The sequence below is a fragment of the Nyctibius grandis genome, chromosome 9 (genome assembly GCF_013368605.1).
Source record: "Nyctibius grandis isolate bNycGra1 chromosome 9, bNycGra1.pri, whole genome shotgun sequence".
Classification (NCBI taxonomy): Eukaryota; Metazoa; Chordata; class Aves; order Nyctibiiformes; family Nyctibiidae; genus Nyctibius; species Nyctibius grandis.
Genome location: NC_090666.1, coordinates 3,275,733 through 3,296,678, shown reverse-complemented (window position 1 = coordinate 3,296,678; position 20,946 = coordinate 3,275,733). Strand labels below are relative to the sequence as shown.

General features: G+C 37.2%; 1 protein-coding gene across 10 annotated transcripts in view; it reads right to left on the bottom strand.

Moving 5' to 3' along the window:
• Positions 1-2,276: 2,276 nt before the first annotated feature.
• The window catches only part of GULP1 (GULP PTB domain containing engulfment adaptor 1), a 163,459-nt gene continuing 144,789 nt past the window's right edge, over positions 2,277-20,946 (bottom strand). For all 10 annotated transcript variants that reach the window (XM_068407587.1, XM_068407589.1, XM_068407593.1 and 7 more), the window contains 3 exons: positions 18,637-18,775; positions 11,772-11,866; positions 2,277-4,365 (listed from right to left, as the gene is read on the bottom strand). In XM_068407587.1, the coding sequence (XP_068263688.1) occupies positions 4,294-4,365; positions 11,772-11,866; positions 18,637-18,775 (306 nt within the window). In that variant the 3' untranslated portion in view covers positions 2,277-4,293. The remainder of the gene's footprint in view (positions 4,366-11,771; positions 11,867-18,636; positions 18,776-20,946) is intronic.

Below are 20,946 nucleotides of genomic sequence, written 5' to 3'. Positions count from 1 at the left end.
TCAGTCTCTCATGAAGAATGTCTTGAAAGGGGCGAGGGAAATGCATGCTAATGACGTACCAAAGCCTACTGCCCGTCTTTTAGCTGAAGCTTACAGAACAAGTACTAGCAGGCATTTTTGGTTGCATTTTAAAACATATGGACAGTTATTCAGATTTTTTTTTCCCAAGTGTGACTACTGCATCCTCTGATTTTAAAAACAGCAACAAAACCCCAAGGTGTCAAATTAAGAAAGCTGAGAGCTTGCCTGCAATTATTAATGCATTTCTTGTCTTAAGAGGGTATCCAGAGGGTATGATCTCTAGTGACTGACAGGATGTAATGATAATAGGAGCTCTGGATGTTTGACTAGAGATTTCTCAGGCAGTGGCACTCTATTCCTTTGCAGAAGAGACTCTTTTTGTGAAGCAGAATTGCTCAGTGGGAACGACACGTGCTTAGTTCCACAAATTGAAAATTAATCATAATGAAGTCTCCGAGCCAGCCCCATTCCTTGGCACGTTCAGTCACCTCTGGGATTACACAACCACGCTTACTTCTGCAAGTGTGAGAATTTTCTTTTTCCTTTCTTCCTTTCCATCAGTGAAGCCAAAATGAAATCTAATTGCTTTTGCCACAAGAAGGATTAGATCTTTGCCAATTTGAGTGATTTGATCAATTAATTATAAGTTTAGCACAAACCACATCCATCACGTGGAAGGAAAAAAAAGAGTCACTCAGAAATCAGTCTGAAGTAAAGACAATGGGTTAAGCTTATGAACATCTTGCAGTGATGCTCAGTAATTTATGAACAGTTAAAAAAGAACACACACAAACTTACCATGTGTCAGCTTATTTGACTTGAGAAGAATTCTAACCTAAGCACCTCAGTTACTCAGGTATGGTGTAATAAGCAGGTAGAAAGAGTAAAATAGTCCATATCATACAAAAAAAAAAGGAACAGAGTGAGGAATCTTGCTTCTAGGTGTTAATATAGCTTGGCGTGACACACCAGCACAGTAGCTGGGCAGCTGACAAGCGGAACTAAAATCTAGTATTACACGTCCACAAAGTGATAGCATCACAGTTAGCACGATCAGCAGTGTGATCACAGTTAAAGAAGTTTAAGAAAAAAAAAAAAAAAGGAAAAGTGTGGACAAGTCTGGTAGCACCCAGTTGCACTGGTATTTTATTTTTGTTGGAGGGCAAATTTACAAGTCCAAAAAAAGTCTTGTTCACAACTTGTTTAGTACCGCTGTAGCATCTCTAAACTAGTGGGTGATGTTAATCTCTTTTTACAGGCTTCTGTCAAGTGAAATGCCTATTGTCACACAATTAGCAGAATCACTTCACATTCTCAGTCCAAACCAGCTACGAAGATTTTTTTTAAATTTTTGTTTTTAGAGAGCTTAAGAGACGATGTTTTTAACAGATAATTGAAAGAGTAGGAATTTGTAACAAGACAGAGCAGGAATTTGTAACAAGACAGTTTCCACAGACAAAATTCTGTTCTAAACAACAGGAACACTCCTGTTTTCTCTAAACGGAGCAAGAGCAATCACCTAAACTCCTTATACTGCTCTCAAATATACATTTTTAAAGTAATAATCTGAAGATTTAGCAGACTATGTTATTGCACTGTCTGTAGAAGAACACTGATAGTAGTGGGAACATGGAGACATGTTCTGAGAAAGAATTGCTTGTGTTTATAATTACACATACCCCTTACTTGCTAGTCCTCACAGTGTCCATTCCTACAAACTGTCCAAGCCCCATTTGCACAAATGGAAGAGGTTTAAGACTAGTTTTCTTTTCTCAAAAGCATCAATACCATATGCCGCGGTCTGTCCCATTAACGCACCTGGTTTACAGAGGTTGTTTTCTAGAACTCAGAAAGACTTCAAGTACATCCTTTAGACCTTAAATAACCATTCGGGTTATTTAGTAGCTAAGTATATTTAGCAGCCAAGTATTAAAAAAAAAAAAAAGCAATAAAAGTCCATTAAATCCATGAAGCACTGTAGAGAGAGTTACGGCCTAATTACTAGTACGAGGTAGCTGCATGTAGAACAGGATTTTTCTCTGCTAACAGATTAGACCAAACTCAACAATAAAGGTCCAACATTGGAGTTATTTTCCACTAGCTGAGATCAGATTCTTTCCGGCACATAAGGTGACTTTGACACATTTCAGCACTAATCCATTCTTTGTGGCAGGTCCTGCCCAACAGTTAAGCACCTCCCCACCCTCCCTTCCACTGCGCATTTTACTGAATGAACATTGTGTTCTAGGATGCAATTTATTTAAAAACATTTATTTTAGGCAAAATTAAACAGACATTTGAGATTACATAGAAATACAGTTTCCAATTGGATCACATAACCTTTTCATTAAAAATGGACTGTTGTGTTGATTAAAGTATTTTTGTATGGATTGACCAGTTATGCAATATTTAACCATGCCATTTGCAGTCAGCTATCATAAAAATCAGTAAAGAAAAAGGTTTCTTAAAATGTGCAAATATTATCGTAGTGTTACCATTGATAATAAATGACCACTAAATAGATGCTTATTATGTAAAGCTTTTTAAAGTACAATAAAAATACAAATTCTATCTGTTACAAAAGGCCATTGCTATGGCTACTAAACATCCTCATTGTACAAATTCCAAAATACTATATGACAAACAAAATTATAAAGACTTTTCTTTATGAAACATATACTATTCTATTTGTTAGTGATCTTATATATTTTTATATATATATTTATATATAATACTCTATATGAATGTTGAACAAAGAGAGAGGAAGACTGATGTGATGTGGGACATTAAGGCCCCCACTCAGCAAAGTACCCTAGCATATGTCAACCTCAGCAAAGGAATAACCCCATTCCTTTCAGTGGACTTCAAACGTATATGCAGAAGTACTTTGTTGAACAAGGCGTGAAGATGTACATGTGATGACGAATTCACAAAATGCATTTTTGGTGTAAACTGTAACTGCCAAGGACAAAACCATAAGTATCACAAAAAACTTCTCATGAAAAGGAAAGAAAATGCTAAAAAAAAATTTCTGAAATTTTGTTTTTTTCCACACCTGTATGTTTTGAGGGGAAAATATGAGAGTTTTAAAAGATTTTTAATTGAACTAAAGTGGAGTTTGGGCATCAAAACACTAATGATAATACTTTTCTGAGATAAGTTTAAGATGTTATTTTATTGCTTATGTTAAAGATTAATGAAGCGTATGCAAAGACAGGTCAGCGCTAAACTCACTAGCAGCTCAAAATTTTGGTGTGCAGTTATTTCTGTAACATGAACAACCAGTGGGTATGAAGGACTTACTAACTTACGTTGAATTCTTGCAGCAAGCTTCACGATTATAGTAAGACATGTAACATTCAAGCAGACAGTGGAAAAAACACTCAACAGAGCCTGACTGTAAACATTCAGGTGTCGAAAATAACTTACAGAAGTGAGCCCAGGGAACACCGAGTGCCTGCTTATACACAAAATCACATCAATTCCTAAGTAAATGCAAGACCATAATCCTCTTTTTAAGTTATGGTTATCACGTAATGAATTCCAAATTACATACTTTATCGCTCAGCTATAAAATATCAAAACAAAGGGCAGTTACTTTGTCCGCTCTGCAATTTAGCAATTCTTCTATGCTCATTAAACACTAATTAGCATACTAACAATTTGTTAGTTTCTCAAATATGAATTAAGGACCTACAAATCTTCTGGATTTTATAAACTAATAACAACATATATACAGTATAGTAACCACACACAGTAATGGAAATCAATGATATGGCATCCAGGTTTACCTTTTAAGCATATACTAATAGTCAGTATTTTCTGCTTTTTCACTGCAATTTGAAATTTTGGTACTGGACATTCATCATTTTACTGCTTGAATATTAAATAATGGCTTAAAAACATAATTTCAAAACGCTGCCAAGTAAAGTATTATGTAAAAATCATGCTTGCATGTCTGCAAACAGAGAGAGGTATGTGTGAGCTTTCTGAAGAACTTCTCCAGGCTAATAGTCATAAAGCGTAGTAAACTTGGGCCAAAGTGTGAGAGAAAGAAACACAACAGCGTAATTTAATTCATATTTCATAAACAACTTTTTACATTTGTACAGGGAAAGACTGGAACTAAGTGGGATTTTTACAGAAGCAAACCTCACAAGAGTTTACACGTTGAAAAAAGCAACTTTTGGCACATGGGTAATATCTGTGAATACATGTTCAGAGTTTAAAAAAAACCCACTGTGTAGGATTTTCACATTTAGTTTCTTGGCATCAGCACCTGCTGTCTAGTGGGTCAAGACAAAATACCGTGCCTTCAAGAGTTAATCCCATTTTGAACCCCTCCTGCAATGAAACAAGACATAGTTAATAAAAAGGAAAGTGATTTCTGAAGGATTAAGCTCTCTTTCTAAACACGTCTAAATTTGAGCTTATCTTTAGGCAGATAAACCATCAGCATACTTCGGGGTGAATTCACAGACATTTACATTGTTTGGTCAGCTGATTTTTAATAAGCCTTAGTGGTTAACTTAGGATGTATCTCGTACAACAAAAGAAATACAGTATGTATATAAAATGAAGAAAATATTATAGAATAAAAATATTGAATATTCATATACATAGGCTGATAGAAAAACAAACAAGCTTGACTTGCACCACATTGTTCCTGAGTAAAATTCAACATGATTTATAAGCAGGAAAGATTAGGGCTATATGAGCAAAGAGTTTATTATAATTACACTTAAAAGATTCAGATAAGTCACGGACATTGTTACTAATACCAGGTGTCTCCTACATTCAGTAATCCCTTATCTTAGAAGCAGTCCAACAAAAAGCATAGTACTCAACCACATCTCAGAGGCTTGTCCTCAATTGTTCCCTGTGCACCTAAATTGACAGGTGAATGCTTTAGAGCTTACTGTCATCTGTGCTCCACTAGAATAAAATCATACTTGCTCCACTGCAAATGAACAAACTGCATTTCAAAGGCATGTAACTTAGTGAAAGAAAATGCAGTGGTCTTTAGAAAGTACAAGAAATTCTAAAAAAGTTCAAACCAAAATTCCTCCTTGTACTCACGTTAGTTTGATTAATAGAAACACAAAAATAGTTATAAGCTAGATGCTACCACAGACTATTGAAAAGAAATTAATTCTACACGTACCTGTGCTTGGTTTACAAAATGTACTTAGCTTGCACCAGTTCTACAATAACAACAGCACTTTTAATACAGGGAAAGTGCTCTTGTTTTCATTTCTCTTTTTACTTTAAAAGAGGCTGAATAGTTGTGGCTTGACCTTCAAGAGAAAAGTCACCTTTGAGTCAAGAAAATTTCAGTCTGTTAGGTGAAAGTGCTGTAAAGCTATAAGCAATTGGAAACAAGGGCTCTGAAGAGAAATGCCATGATGACATCAGCTCCAGGGGCAGCTGCCACAACATTCAGTTCAGTGTTGCCTTAACATACAGTTCACTTAGAGAATGCTGATCCTATGCTATGAAATCAATAATATGTGTTTTCATGAAATAAACATCTTGTAAACAAAATCAACCTTTTTGTAAAGCAATCTGTATTGGGATTAGGCGTAAACTCAAGCCTTTTTCATAATGCACAGCAGTACCTCAAGAGCATATCTTTTGCTTTTAAAAGATAAATCCCACATCAAATCAGCTTAATTTCAAACAAATCTAAACCACAGGCTAGAATTTTAAAAGCGTATGAATATTTTAATAACCCCATTAGCTACTGCCATCAGAAGAGTAATGCTGAGAAATAGAATAAACTTCCTGGCAATGGTTACGAAACGATCTGAGATTTTCCAAGTAAAATCTGAATTTTCCTAAAGGTGTAAACTTTCTCCAACTGTGCTACCCAGTTTGCCTTACCTGGGTGACATGGTGCTGCCAAAGCTCACTGAGGTATTTGACTTTTCCCAACCCCTCTGTACTTCTCCGAGAGCTAACAGGAAGAGCATTCAATGCAAAACATATTTCAAGTAAACAGTATCTGAAGTTCCAAGTGAAACACATCCTGTTATAAACCATGTTCATTTACACAGAAGATACTATTAATTGATGTAACTGCAGTCAAAGGAGGACTCCGTACACAGGAGCAGAATTCAGGGATTAGCCCGACAGTCTAGCCTGTTAAATTGTAAGCCCCGCAGTTACAGTGTGTCTCAAATGCTAATCTTTCAAAGTCTTTAAAGGCTGCTTCCAGTTTTGAGGTGGTAAAAGGGACAGTTTGTGCTTCAACCTGAGGATGCTTGATACAGCTGCAATAGTAGAACAGCTACAGCAATTGGTTTAACAAGGACAACCAGCTTCACTCTCAGCAATCTGGAGAGCCCTTTCACCCAACACACATCCCATTCACGTCCTGCATGCTCTGATCTTTCTTCTACACATCTAAGCACTGTTTGGTGGTGTCTTACATAGCTGCACTTCCAATGCCCTTTTTCTGGCTAGCTAAGAGCAAATCAGATTATGCGTTTTGGAAGCGCATGTCACTGCTCCTATGTTGATCATGTCGGGTATTTTAATTTTTGTTTTATTCCACACAAATTGATATTTTGTCACTTATTACTTAGCTTGTGGTTGCTCTGACTTTTATTTGAACTATTTCTACTTTCTTGAAGAACAGTGGTCTCCTTGACCACTGCAACTTCACTCCAGACCACTTTCCCCCCCCATTTATTCCTCCTCCTCTTTTAATCTGTGAGATTTTGCATATAAAACAATCACATTTTCACATATTTACAATGTGATCCATGTTAATCCATTAAGAGATTGCTGCGCTATATGCATCATAATTATTTTAAAAGCCTTTTAACTTTATTGCCATAATGAACTATTGTCTGTTCTAAAAGCAAACAGTGATGTGGTTGCCAGGTGCTGTTATCAGTTGCATACCTGAGAACCCAGCTTCTATTACGGGCAGAATTGAGAAGGAAGTAAACCCCACTACTACAGTGCCAGGAACTGCAGTGTTAACACATGCATACTTAAAAATGGCTCATGCACATAGCTGTCTATAACAGCAATGTGGTATTTCAATGTTCACCTGTCAGATCACACAAAAACCACTATCATCAAGGGTCAGATACTACAGTCACCAGTAGGCTCAAATTTCCATGCCAACCACAGGGTCAAAAAAGCCCAACGACATAAAGAAGACATTGAGGCAATCTAAATAGCCATCTGGGCATTCTTCAGATTTTAAAAGAATGTAGAATCCAGATTTTTTCTTTATGAATATTAAAGTGGAAGACATGAAGTGCGCAGGAGTATAAACCAGAGAAAGCAGTATTGTCTCGACCAATATTCCCATTAAATTAAGTGCAGTCCTCAAAAGGGAAAAAAACTCAGAACACCCCTATCCAGCAGACTTTGGCAAAGTGATTGCAATCAGATTTTCAAAGATCAGGAAAGCACAGACTTCAGATCTCCCACAGCCATCTCCATTCCTAGTCCCCGAGTTTTGCAAAATAACTCCAAATTCTTAAATAATGTTTGGAATCTCCAAAACTATACTTTGGTGAATATATGATATCATTAAAAAAAAAATTTCCAATCAGCTGTAGTCAAGCGAGCCATGGGAAGGCAAGGTTTTAAGAGAAGATTCTCCTTTATGTCCAGACACAGTTGAACTGTGATTAATGCAGACAATAAATAAGTATCCTATGCCGTAGTTCTCACAGCAATGCAGCACACTTTCAGCTTCATGTCTGCTTTCAGGGATACAGTTTATATATATACCTGAACTGCATACGTCTCTCAAGTCTTATGGCTCCTACTTGAAGCTGCTATATGGTTATTACAGTATCCATCCTACAGCATATGCCTACTTCTGACTCTCCACTCCAAAACCCACCATTCACAGCTGTAATAACAATGCAGTCAGTTGGAATGACTGAGCAGATTATAAATTATGGTTTGGTTTTGTCTTTTTTCTAATAAACTCCATTAATGTGTTAGGCAGAATATTTTTTCTTTTAAAATGACATATATAGTCAGCACTTGGTACATATTACATAGCATATATATAAAATATGCATTATTAATTTTAATACACATTTAAAATATTTTGCCTTGTAAAGTTCAGACATTTCAGCTTCTAATAACATGTGTTCATAGCATAACACACCACCTGTTCATTAAAAAACATGTGCCGTGGCTTCCTGTACTTTAAAGGTTCAGGAAACAGTAACTCCTCATTTGGTCAGAAAACCTCTCAAATCAGCAGATTTTCAGGGAATGTAGAAAAAGGCCATCCCCTGATACTATATAGGAGCGGGAACAGGATGGGATATAATGTGTGCATCTATATTGTGCTTCGCTTCTGTGTTCATATCCTCATGATGACAGCGTCAAGTAACTTTCTTACTTCCAACGTAATTTAACTCAAGGACTGAACATCTTAGTTACCCAAAAAAATGATGGTATTGTACTAACATACTTGATTGGTCTCTAAAAGAAAGGAGGAAAGCTTATTTTCACTAGAAAAAAGTAACCTGAAAACAATCCCTCTTCCAAAACTCCCACTTTTTTGTGTCTATGATAGATAAGACATGAGCTATTCCAGTTAAAAACAATAAACAGTAAGAGACAAAGAACTTCCATTTTATCAGAAGATAAATTGCCAAAGTCAACCTTATGGCTCTGAGGTTAACTCACTCATCACTTCACAGTGACTTCACTCAATGAGCTTAAGTCAGCACAAACCCAATGAACCAATGATAAATTTACACGTCTCTGAGAAGATAACTTAGAGGGCTGAGCATAACTTATTTGAGATGGAAACACGTCAAGCCTACTGACTGCTTCAGGCCATGAAGGGAGAATGGCTTGCAGCTCCTGGAAGCTTTATGATATAACTACCTTGAGATTTTAATAAATTATAGCAGCTGTTGCTGGTATGATTCATGATCCAAGGAAACGTCCCCTCACTGCAAGATTTCTGGGAAAATAGATCCATTTTATTAATGTCTGGATACAGTCAACATAGAGAGGATGAAAATATGTTTCAGCATAAGGGTGGGGGGAAACAGGAGGTTGGATAGTCATCAGAGAGAGGCCTGAGCTGTAAAAGTCACATCTCAGCACATGTTTGAGTTTTGAGCTCTCCAAAAAGATCAACAGAGATTGAACTGAGAAATGGAACAGAAAGAGCCTACGTGTGAAATTTGGATTCTCACTAAAGTTTAAACATAAAAATGTTCCCCCAGAGGTCAGGGTGCTTTATCCGATCTCATTAAGTTCGGAATATCAGATGCAAAGGAAACGCACCCACTGCTTAAGAGTTTATTCTCCAACACCTCTTCTGCTGTGCTGCGCTTTCCTCTCACACTTAGCTAACACATCACCTTCCAACGCACACATATGCTGAGACAGCTTTGCTGCAGACTGGGGCATGTTTGCTGAGGCATCTGACATAGCTCTACATGAGAAATAGGGTAAGAGAGCCTGGCCTGAGCTGCTCCAACCAGGCTGTCACCGCCTGGCACTGAGGCAGCTTGCTTGCCACTCTGAGTGTAGGGTAAACTGTATTTAATACCCTCTCAGAATAAGTTTGTAGCGTGAACTGTTAGGTGTGTTTGTAAACAACTTACCTTTGTGTATTTAATGGAATACGTGTATACATAAAATATAAATCTTAAAGGTTTTTATATTTATATATCTGTACACACATACAAATAAAAACACCAGACATGAACACATGCACACTTCAATTGCAAATGCTTTAAATACCATTATTAAAATATGATATACTAACCATCGCTGACGCTAGGCACCCAGGAAAGCATAAGAAGATAAAAGAGATATTAGGAAAAACATGTTTCAATCTGTATTTTGCATCAACCACTTAGTAAAATAACTGCATATAGCTTTTGCTTTGGCCAAAGTCAGAATATTTTTTTTTTCGTAACCTCTTCAGCTTCACACTTGTTCTCAGTTGGATTATACATGAATAGTTTTGTGTCTGCGTAAAGACCCACAAATTAATTTTCAGTGAAAGTGTCAGGGTATGCTAAGACTGGTATGCTAGACTCTCTAATTGTGAGACTAGTTTATAAAGCAGATTAAAAAGTTGGAAAAACTAAAACATATGTCCAGGGGGAACACCTGACCAATGCAATATTCTTTGTAATAGGACACCGTAAGGACCTAAAGGCCTGGGGGTTTTGTTATTGGTTGGTTGTCTGCTTTTTTAGGTCCAGAGAGTACAAACGCCGACATGAGTTTTTCATTTTATGACTTCAAAAATCTTTGATAAAGATTTCTACTGTTCCATTCACTGCCGTTTTGTGAGTTGATAACACTGTGCAGCCTTATATGCTAACAATATAAAATTTTGCCAAAATATTACCTGTAAAAAGAACTCTCAGTGTGTGACATTTAGCTACAGTCACAGGATTCTTCCCAGTACCCGCAGATACTACAGTATACTTTTTCCTAAAATGGACTATACACAATGGAAACACTGACACGTATCAGTGTGAGGTGCTAAAAGATTTGGGTTTTTTTGTGCTAAAGGGTTTGGTAATAACATCACAGCATTCACAAAACACAAGCATTTTTACTGGAATTGCAAAGAAGCCAGTTTTGGCTTTTAGCTGCTATTTGAAATTATACGGGCCAGAGTACAGGTGAGCAAGAATCTAAATTTCTTACTTCACAGTGAGTGGAGTTTGCCAGTGGCACCATCCTAAACTGACATGGAAAATGAAATTTCACAATGAACAGGAATTCAAAAATTTTACTTAGGTAAATTAAACAGTATTTAAATCTTATTTCAGCCATTTTGAAATGTTTCTGCTGCTCTCCAGGCAGAAGAGAGGAACTGAAGGAGCCCGAGAGTTAGCTCTCTTGGACTTTGTGGGCTCTCGAGATACAAGAGGGCTGGAAGCCCTGGGAACACTTTCTGCTGAGGAGCCAGGATCCTAGAAATTCAAATTCCCAGTATTTTCAGGTTTCTGTTTTGCTGGCAGGCTGCTGAAAAAAACATCATATAAGCAAGCTGGCAAGGAACTAGAGTTTGGAAAGTCTGACTGAAGGGAATGATTTATTCCAAAACTTGAAGGCTTTCTCCTAGAATTGCTTCAAAATTGGGTCAATAACTGGACAGATACTGTTGAGTGTTTCAGAATCAACAAATATTTTCTGATAAAAACACATCAGTTCAGAATTCTTGAATCAGTTGTCAATAGTTTAATTGTCCCAGAGTGCCATAGTCAAATACAGCTATTTTTAAAGGCAGCAGAAAATTGCCATGGCCCCTTACGCATGTACTTTGCCTATGCCAATGCTATGGAAAACCAGACTAATGCCACTGAGGGAAAGACCAGGGTATAGTGCAGTGGTGGTGATTGCTGGAACTGAAGAGTAACAGAATGGGTGTATCTGTAAGGGCTCTCGCCTCAGCTCTCCTCTTATGCTCACTCAGATCCTTCCCAGGCAAGAGCAGCAGTAGCTGTTTGGATTACATTGCTGATAAATTCTAAATCAGTGCAGGTGTCTGTATTAATAGCATGGGCTAACATTTGTAGGGATCTTCAGGCAGACAAATTCAAACTCCAACTCAAAAGACCACAAGATATACTTACAAAAGGAATAGTCAGAAATAGGAGGGGGTTTTTTTGTATGTATTTGTGTGTGCAGTCTGGAATACATTTTCAGAACACTGTAGATATGTATTTCAAGAACATTCATGCAACCGTAGAAAACCGCATAATAGATAACCCAATAGTTACCTGCATCTCATCTAGTTTGGACTGAATGTCTGGAGGGAAATCTCCTGCCCCGCAGCTAAAAGGGTCAAAAGGTTCTGCTCCAAAAAGGTCTCTCTCTGGAACAACAGAAAAGTGAGTCACGGAGAGAAAATGTACGGGCTATGACAATAGCTCTTTGAAAAACTCAGCTTACATCTCCTTACAAGCTGAATAATAGCACCTCCAGATATGCAACTTCTAACATCCACATTTGAAAGCCATGTCTTGATTAATTTTCCCAAGTTTAAAACTCAAATATTTTTCCAAGAACACCATCAATTTCTGTTGAAGCCTCTATTTCGCTTTCATTAATGCTTGTGCCTTCTCGAGGAATCTGATGAGAAGTTCCAATTTGAACAGGGCATCTTCTACTGAAGTGCACTTGGAAACGGTGTGTATAGGTGTTTCATAAATGAGGAGGGAACAACTGGGCATCAGTTGTCAAATTCTGTCTTAACATCATGTCAGAAACATATTCCTGCAAACAACCTAGCCTTCAGGTCCCCTGTCTGCCACTTCTTACCATCTGGTTAAGGACATCGTTAAACAACTACCCTTACTATGGAAGGTAAGGCCTACATTTAATAGAGTTCCTCAATGCACAGCTGATAGTAACTAAAACTAATTGTCAGGGTTTTAAAACCTTGGATAAGATCAAGTCAAGGAAGAAAGGATGATAAAAGCATAGGACCATGAAAGGTCACTTACCCTAAAATTCTACTAAACCTAGAGCCGTAAATAGAATGATTGCAAATTTCTCTGTCAATACCATACAGTTTCGCACTTTTTCTTAACTGTAGTATGGTGTCTAGTGGTCAGAGGGTTTTTTTCTGTTTGTTTCTTTTTTTGTCTGGAGAAGAAGAAACACCTCCAATGCATTTTTTTCTTACTAGAACAGCGTAATGTAGTTCTTCACATCTTACAGCCCAAATATTTTGGGTTGAGGTTTTTTTGTTGTTTTGTGTTGTTTTTTTCTTCTCAGTAATGGGCCTTTTTTCTCTCTACGTGTAATGGTGCCATCTATACACATGTTTTCTATCGCACATTGGGTTGAACTAAACCAGTAAGAAAATCATTTTGCTAGGCCAACCCAACCACATTGATTGCAAAATTTACAGAACCAAGTTAATACAGTCTTGGCATTGGTGGAGAGAAAATTAAAACCATATCCTATCTCCTAACTGTCATGGCTGTCCAGCTAGAAACCTGGTAAGCATACCACCTACCTTAAAACAACGTTAGCTCAAGAGCATGAGACTAAAAGGGGCCGCTAGTATCTTCGAAATGACTATGTAGTTTTCTGGTCAAGCACAAAATTTTACCTTTAACATCTAAGATATGGAAGCTGACAGCTGACTACTTGACACAAAATCCATGTTGCAGTGTTACCAGTCATCAATGTTGAAGATTGTGCATATAGCTAAATAAATGTCTTTATTTTGGCCTCCTCGGAGTCAGAGTTTTAGACCTGTACTTGTCTAGGCTCTTCGACATTTTACTGTGTGTGTCAGTCTCCATGGGTTTTGACCTCATCATTTAGGTGTTATCAAGCTGCGCAACAGGCATTTTAAATAATTAGCAGCTCCCAGCATTCGTTCCCATAATAAAGTACAGAAACAAGCAGGAACCTGAGTAATTACATATTTCAAAAACTGTAGCTAAAAAGCTACAAACCGTCACATGGGACCAGGAGATGGCCCAGATCAGAAAGCCTTGTTCCAAAAGCCCACTTGAGACAAAAAAAAAAACCAACAACCTAGTCTTTCCTGGCAGAGGCAGACCACCTGCATGCAAAAGAGAGTTTAACTAGGATAATCTAATACAAAAATTAGGATCTACCTCATCCCTTGCCTCTTTCACAGCAAAAATGGGTCTGCTCCAGTATAACTGGTGTCCTTATATGCTCCGATGCTCCTACCAAGTAACCTTCACATGTGTAGCAGCTTTGACTTTCAGTCTAACCTCTAGTGGGCAGAAAGTGATTATGCTTTATGCTCCTCGTAAGTCTGTTTGTTCATTATATAGATCCATTTTCTTTCTTTTTCTCCTCCCCCACTCCTCCGTAGGTTCTTTCCACCCTTAAAAGGAGCTGACAGTTTTCTGTGTGGTCAGACAGCTAAAAGCAGCCAGTTTCAACACCAAGCCTTAGCAAACATTCAAGGAATGTACGCAGGAAAAAACAGTAAAGAACACAACTCTTGCATTTTTCAGTACTGAAATACGACTTATCACTATTTCTGAAGGCAAGTATTTTGTACACTATTATGGATATTATCTCATTCATGCCTTATTATTGGGCTTTTATTAATGACAGCATTTCCGAGCTCATTAGCAGGAGAACGGCAGAAGCTTTAGCTCCTTTATTGTCACCTGCCTTCAGGCGAAGGATTACTTCATTTATATTGTTATTCAAGGCAGACTTTAAAATTAACCCGAGTGTAACTTCTTCTAAGTGACAGAGCCTAATAAACCCTGTACAGAATCAAATTCAAAATAGAGAAGCATTTCCTATCTGAGTTTCTATGAAAAATTATTGTTTTGGGAACTCTCTCTATTATAAAGTGCTAACCATTTCAGTAAACTGGCTGACAAGGTCCATAGTGCAACTGCTTTTCTGCATTTAAAGTCTGCGTGTTATTGGAGAGATTGCACTGCTAAGAGTCAGGGAGGGATAAAGTTCCATGAAGTATTTTCAATACCATCATCAATATTTCTCTTTTGAACAGAAGCTGAAGACTGTGAGGAAACTAGACAAATACTAAAATTTAGTCAGTGCAGAGCTGCACCATTGCATGGGATCTCCATAAACTTATCTGCTAGCGTTCACTCCACTGTTCAGAGGAGGGCTCCTTTTTAGCAGAGATGGGATAAATCACTAATTTTTCTTTTCAAGCTAGAGTATTCACATGAAGATTAACTATAACAAGAACATCTTGCCTGGTACACTCCCCAAAATAATTGTAGCAGACAGGAATTTCTTTCTCCAATACACAGCAACCAGTAAGCCTTTGAAAATGATCCTTTCAAATAGCACATAACAATTTCCTTTCCCTTTCCCATTCATTTCTGGATGGAAATAAATTCACAGCTTCGAAAATTGACCAACAAATTCAAAACCATGAAATGCTGATGTTTTACGTCTGCAATTCAAACCACAGAAGACATGAACAGGTAACAAATTCTTGTTTCTGTGACCTATCTGACGTTCAGGACAAGAAACACCTAATACTGGAAAGTAGCAACCTGCACTTTGTAATAAACTGAAAACTAGCAATTACCAAACAAAACTACAAATATTTGGCTTTGCTGCTGCATTTTGCATCCCGATCTTCTTTACCTTAGCTATCAGCCAGGCACAGAGTTATGATGATATATGTTTTCCCCAGATGTTCTGGAGCAGCTGTGATGACAAATAAAAATTAATCACACTGAAGACAAACACCCAAGAAAATATTTGGAATAAGCTGATGTAGTGAAGTCCAGGAAGCCTTTTCCTTAGGTGCAGGCTACTCCAGCATAAAAAATTGTTCCACCATTATTCTGACAACAGACTCGTAAATATCTCTGGAAAGATAGCATCTTGGAGCAGATTTCAACATCTGCCAGTTCTGACCTTGGATTGTTCAAGATGCATTTGAGTGAAAAAAATGTTGAACAATTTGACAGAGAATGTTCCTCTCCAGTTCTTTTCCAAGACATGAAAATAATAACACTGTGCCAACAAGAAACACACAAAATTAATTCCCCCTTTAATTAATTAAAATTAATAAATTAATTCTGTCCTTTAAGACAACTTACAAGAACATTTCCAATGCCTTACTCCATGAGGAAGCAGCAGCATGGTTTTTAACTTTGCATTTTTGTTTGTGCTAACTATGCATTGGTCAATTGTTCAATTAAGGAATTACAATACTGGGCTGCAATGTTTATGTTTAGCCTGCAAGCTGGTTACTCTAAATTTAGTGTTAAAAGAAGTACTTCTCAGCAACATTTTGAGTAGAAATACAATTCTGGAAAGGGCTTACTACCTAAAGAGACATCCCATATTTGTCCAATCTGCAACTTCCTGTCCAAAAATCATGCCATTTTCTCCTTTAAAATGGGTAAACACAATCTATTTGCTATCACTGATATACCCAGTAGTGAGCAGATATTTACTGAGAAGCCATATTAGTATAATGCTGAATAAGAACTCAAAATTTCAAGAAACTTCTCCCTTTTGTAAAGCTTAAATGCTTTGAAGATAACTGCCTTTCTGAGAAAGGGTCAGTGTTGCACTCTTCCAGTACTAGAATGCTGGGTTTCTTGAACTACGTACTGCAAGCTAGTCAAAGCAAAAGATATAATTTATAATCCCACAATTTTTGCGGGGGAAACTACCCAAAGGAGAGCTGGCAAGCAAAATTCTAACTCTAGGCATTTCTCTTTATGGAAAGCTGAACTGTCATCCTTGTGCCAATTATCAACTATGAAGCTCTTTGTCTTGGAGGAATCGAAAGTGCTTGGTATTGTTAATGGTTTTCTGCAAATAGGACCTGTCTTTCCTGTTCAGTGTTACTGGCCAGTTGATGAGTAAGACGAACTTTGGCTTTGAAAAGCTCATTTTGCTTGAGCAGACTAAGTGCCATCCCCAGGCAGAACCTCACTTAGATGAATGGAGCAACTGAGGTTGACACCACCAAATAGATGGTGCATCCTTATCCTTCAGCTTGTTTACTACTGAATGTGATGTGATAAAAATGATAAAATCCAAGAAAATCACCCTATAATTTCATCAAAAGTGATGGAAAAAAATGCTCAAGTGCAGTGACAAAGTAGAGATAAGAACATGAAAAGATGTTGAGAAAAACCTCAGAAAATGGGAGACTCCAAACTTCGGCTCTTCTTGGTTGCCACGTATTGACTTTTATTGGAGAAAGAAATGCCAGCTTGCTTGTACTGGCAGCAGTAACACCATATAAAACAATGCATTATTGTACATTATTATAGTAATGCGACATTACACGGCTTGAATGAGATTCTTAGGGGAGCTGAACTTTCTCATCTAAGACAATAAGTCCTCGTTTGATTATAAAATATTCCTCTTCTGTTTCAAGTTGCATTTTTGCAATATGCCAAACAGTGTTAATAGCTGATGAATGCAACAATTTTCAACACCTAAAGTACTACAACATAGACTGAAAGAGGACGGATCAAAAATATAAAGACTATGATGTACTTCTGTAATCTCTCTCTGAAGCACGGCACACTGAGGAGCACAGAATTAAGACACTGACCACCACGTCTCTGAACTACATATCTTAATTTAATGCAAATGAATGAAGTGCATTAGAAACAACTTTTAATCAGTACATACCACTGAATAAATAACATAGTCATAGTATTTTCTATATTACAAAACCCACTGATTAAACAATTACAAAACCTACATAGCGGGAATTCTCAAGACCACTCAGCATTGAGCACTGACTCCCACAAGATTTCTAGCCACAATTTCAATGGAACTGAGAGAGCACAAGAGCTAAAAAAAAATCTCAGGCATCAGGCATTGTCTATAGTTTCAGAGGAACAACTTTGAAAACAGAAAAGGAGTTCTTGGAGGGGGTGTCTTTGAATTATTTTTTTGCTGATCTTTACAAAGCCATAAAAATTCTCTCAACAGAACAGTTCTAATATTCTATTAGAATATTCTAGTAGTCTTTTAAGTTATTTAAGAATAGTCAATATTAACTATTCTTAATAGAATATTTTAAATTCTGTTAATATACCCTTTGAGAAACCCACAGAAATTCATCTAAATTAATTTAAAATATTTTCTTAAAAAAGAGCAGATTTTTTTATTGAATCAATAGCCTCGACATCTGCTTTCTCTTTAGAGGCTGACAGTCATTCTGAGCAATGGAAAGGAAAGGTGCGTAGGATATGATATTGGGGAAGACATTCACTGACTTAAGTTTTATAATGCATTTTCATAATTGTGCACAGCTCTCATTCATACCTGAAAATTCTACACACTAGCAGCATTCCCCCAAATGTGGTTTTACAAGGCGGCAGATAGTAACATTGATATTTCTTATCCATACTAAAACAGGCACCAGAAATAGAAGATACTACGCACAGACTGACATTTCTACAACCTCTAACATTGCTTGTGTATGCTTTGCTGTCCTGTCCCCCAAGGGATTTCCAAAGCTTTTAAAAATACTTTGTGGACTCCTAAAAGATTTCTCATGAAGCCAAGAACCTTACCCTAGCTGCTTTCAAGCCTTTCGGAAATAAAATTGCTATTGTTAATAATCTTTTAGGAGTGGTCCACATATCTGGAGGGGTTCATCATCTATAACTGAAAAACAAAGCCGTAGATGATATGAAAAGTAGTATTAAAAACAGTATTCCAAGACAGTCTACATCTTGAGGGATTTCTTCAGCTCTCCCTTCTGTATCATCATCACCATACTTACTCCACCTGCTGTCGTCCCCAGAAATGCAGGCTTTAGATGCTACAACTGTGGCTTGACAAGGAAAGAACTAACAGGAAGTAAAAATATTCCTTGAAGTAAGTACAAAAGAGATACTGTAAAAGAAATGCCAAGTTAAAATCCCCAACCAAACTCCTTCAAACTGCTTATATAATAGCTTCAGCAAGTAAACAGATTTGTTTATAATGTAACTTGAAAGCAACATCAGTGACTTCGGGAAGATGGTATAAAAATGAAATGGCATGATCCAATGTGATTTACAAAAACTGTATTTGGCTTTTCATGCAAAATGTATGTAAATCTTTAAAGATGCTTTATTAAAAAAATATAACGTATGCAAAAATTAGGTCAGTTGTTACAAAACTTACTGATCTCTGTAGATCTACTGGGTACTGGAGGAGGCTGTGTACCATTGCGGGTAGGTGTTGATGACTGAGGGGATATGGGAGAAAAGGGAACCATATCAAAGATGTCAGTGGAGGGTGATTTAGGTGTCACACTGCCTGCCTACAATAAGGACAATAAATATTAGGGCAATATTTCACATGAAAAAGATCACAACACTGAATTCTTCAGCATGCAGATAAGAGACACGTTTTCAAAAAAGTTAAAAATAACCACCAGCATGCAAAAAACAGCTCCCGACACCAAGCAAATGGCATTTGCAGTTCAGAGACTGAGACATGCTAAAACTCTCCAATACATAAGCAGCATTGTAACTTTTCCATTTTCAGTCCATCTGGTACAGCCAGAAATGTATCACAGTTAAACCTGGAAAAGCTGGTGACAAGCAGTTCTATATTGCAGATGGACAAGTACAGATACGTTCACAAGACCCACTTAAGGTAATATGGCAACAACAATATGCTACGCTCCGGAGTGCACAGAACAAGTAGCTAAAATTAAAAGATACAATCCTAATATTTCTTGTTTACCAATTCTTCCTTACATGATCATTTATTTGACAACCTAAAAAACCCGGTGCAACCAAAGCTTCAAAGGTATTTTTTTCATAAGAAACAACCTATACATGCAATACACTGAATATTCATATCCAAAATAAAACTCTCATTCTTGAATGTGGAGCAGAAGAGATTTCATTAGTAAGGCCCAGGAATTTGGAAGGGTTCAAAAAAAATACTGGGTAAGCAAAGAAACCCCACAGTTGACAAATATGGCTATATAATGATAGTTAATTATTTTTTAATGATTAATTCCTCCTGCCATCAGTCCACTACTTCAGGGCACAAACGAAGCACACACAAGTCCAAACAAACTGGACACTAAAGACAGATGATGAAATAGATTAAAACTGAGATTAGCAAGCTGAAGCCAAAATATATATGCAAAACTAGTTTGCATGTTACTGTTACTACTTAGACAATACAAAACCCCCTACATTCTGTCTACTAGAAAGACTATACACAGCCAGGCACAGGGAAAGCCTGCTACTTTTAAGTAAGATTCAGTTTGACCAAAATATTCGCATGAAAATTTTTAAGCACAAATTAAATTAGTCTCATGGATGCTTTTATTCAGAATACATGAATATGACAACATGGCAGGCAGGCAGTCTTTAGCACTGCTCGTCCGTGGGAGTTTTATGGACATAAACCTTATTTTGGAATGCCACTTTCTTTAGTGCTTCTGCTGCAGGAACTGAAGCTGCCTGCTGACAACACATGCCACAGATTTCTAAGCCAAGTCTATAGGAAGTCCTGAACTACCTCTAGTTCTCTCTGGAGGCTGCAGTGGCTGCTGAGAAAGAAAGGATATTGATCCACAGCCTTCCACTGAATACACTGCTTAAAGAGAAAACTAGACGCCGAAGTCCTACATTTCCTATTTGTTAGGAGGTTTGAAGTCATATTTTAAATTTGGATTAGTAGAGATCTACAGTTCTATAGGAGATCTATAGGAGTTCAACATCTCCAAAAACCTGAGATATTTCTAGTTAGGTATACTAAAGTATACCAAGAAAAAAACAAAACAAAACAAAACAAAAACCAATCAAACAAAAAAAACACCACCCACAAAAAAAACACCACCAAAAAAACCCAAAACAAAATCACATTTAACATGCTGGGGTTTTGCTGTATTTAAAAAAAAAATATATTCTCTCAGTCATGTTATTCCCTGGCAAGACCACAGCTGAATTAACTTCATAAAATAACTAATTTTTAAGATTTTTACACATACAGAACTCTTACTGACCTCAACACGATTTAGCATCGCAATTTCAAAGATCATCTGTTGTGAAAAGATTTCGGTGCCTACGGTTTAGGCACAATAGGCTCTTATTACTGTGTTTATGGACCTTGCATTAACCTCCTGGCGCCTTTGTGCATAGTCAGAGAACCAGGATAATTTAAATCAGGGAGATCACTGGATGTCATCTGCTCCCACTCAAAGCAGGGCAATGGATGTGCTTGACCCAAAGTGAACATACAATGAATCTCTTATCCTGTTCTTCATACAAACAAAACTCTCTCTGATTGCAGATAGGTTTTGTCTGCATCAGGAAGGTGGGATCAGGTTTAATGCACAGGTACATGCCATTTATTAACCTACATTTCCCATCAACATTGATGGATAATCCTGGAATGTCTTAGAGATAGTAAATGCTAATGTAGATTCTCCTTATTTGCTAAGTGCTTGTGGCTATCTAGAAGTTAGTT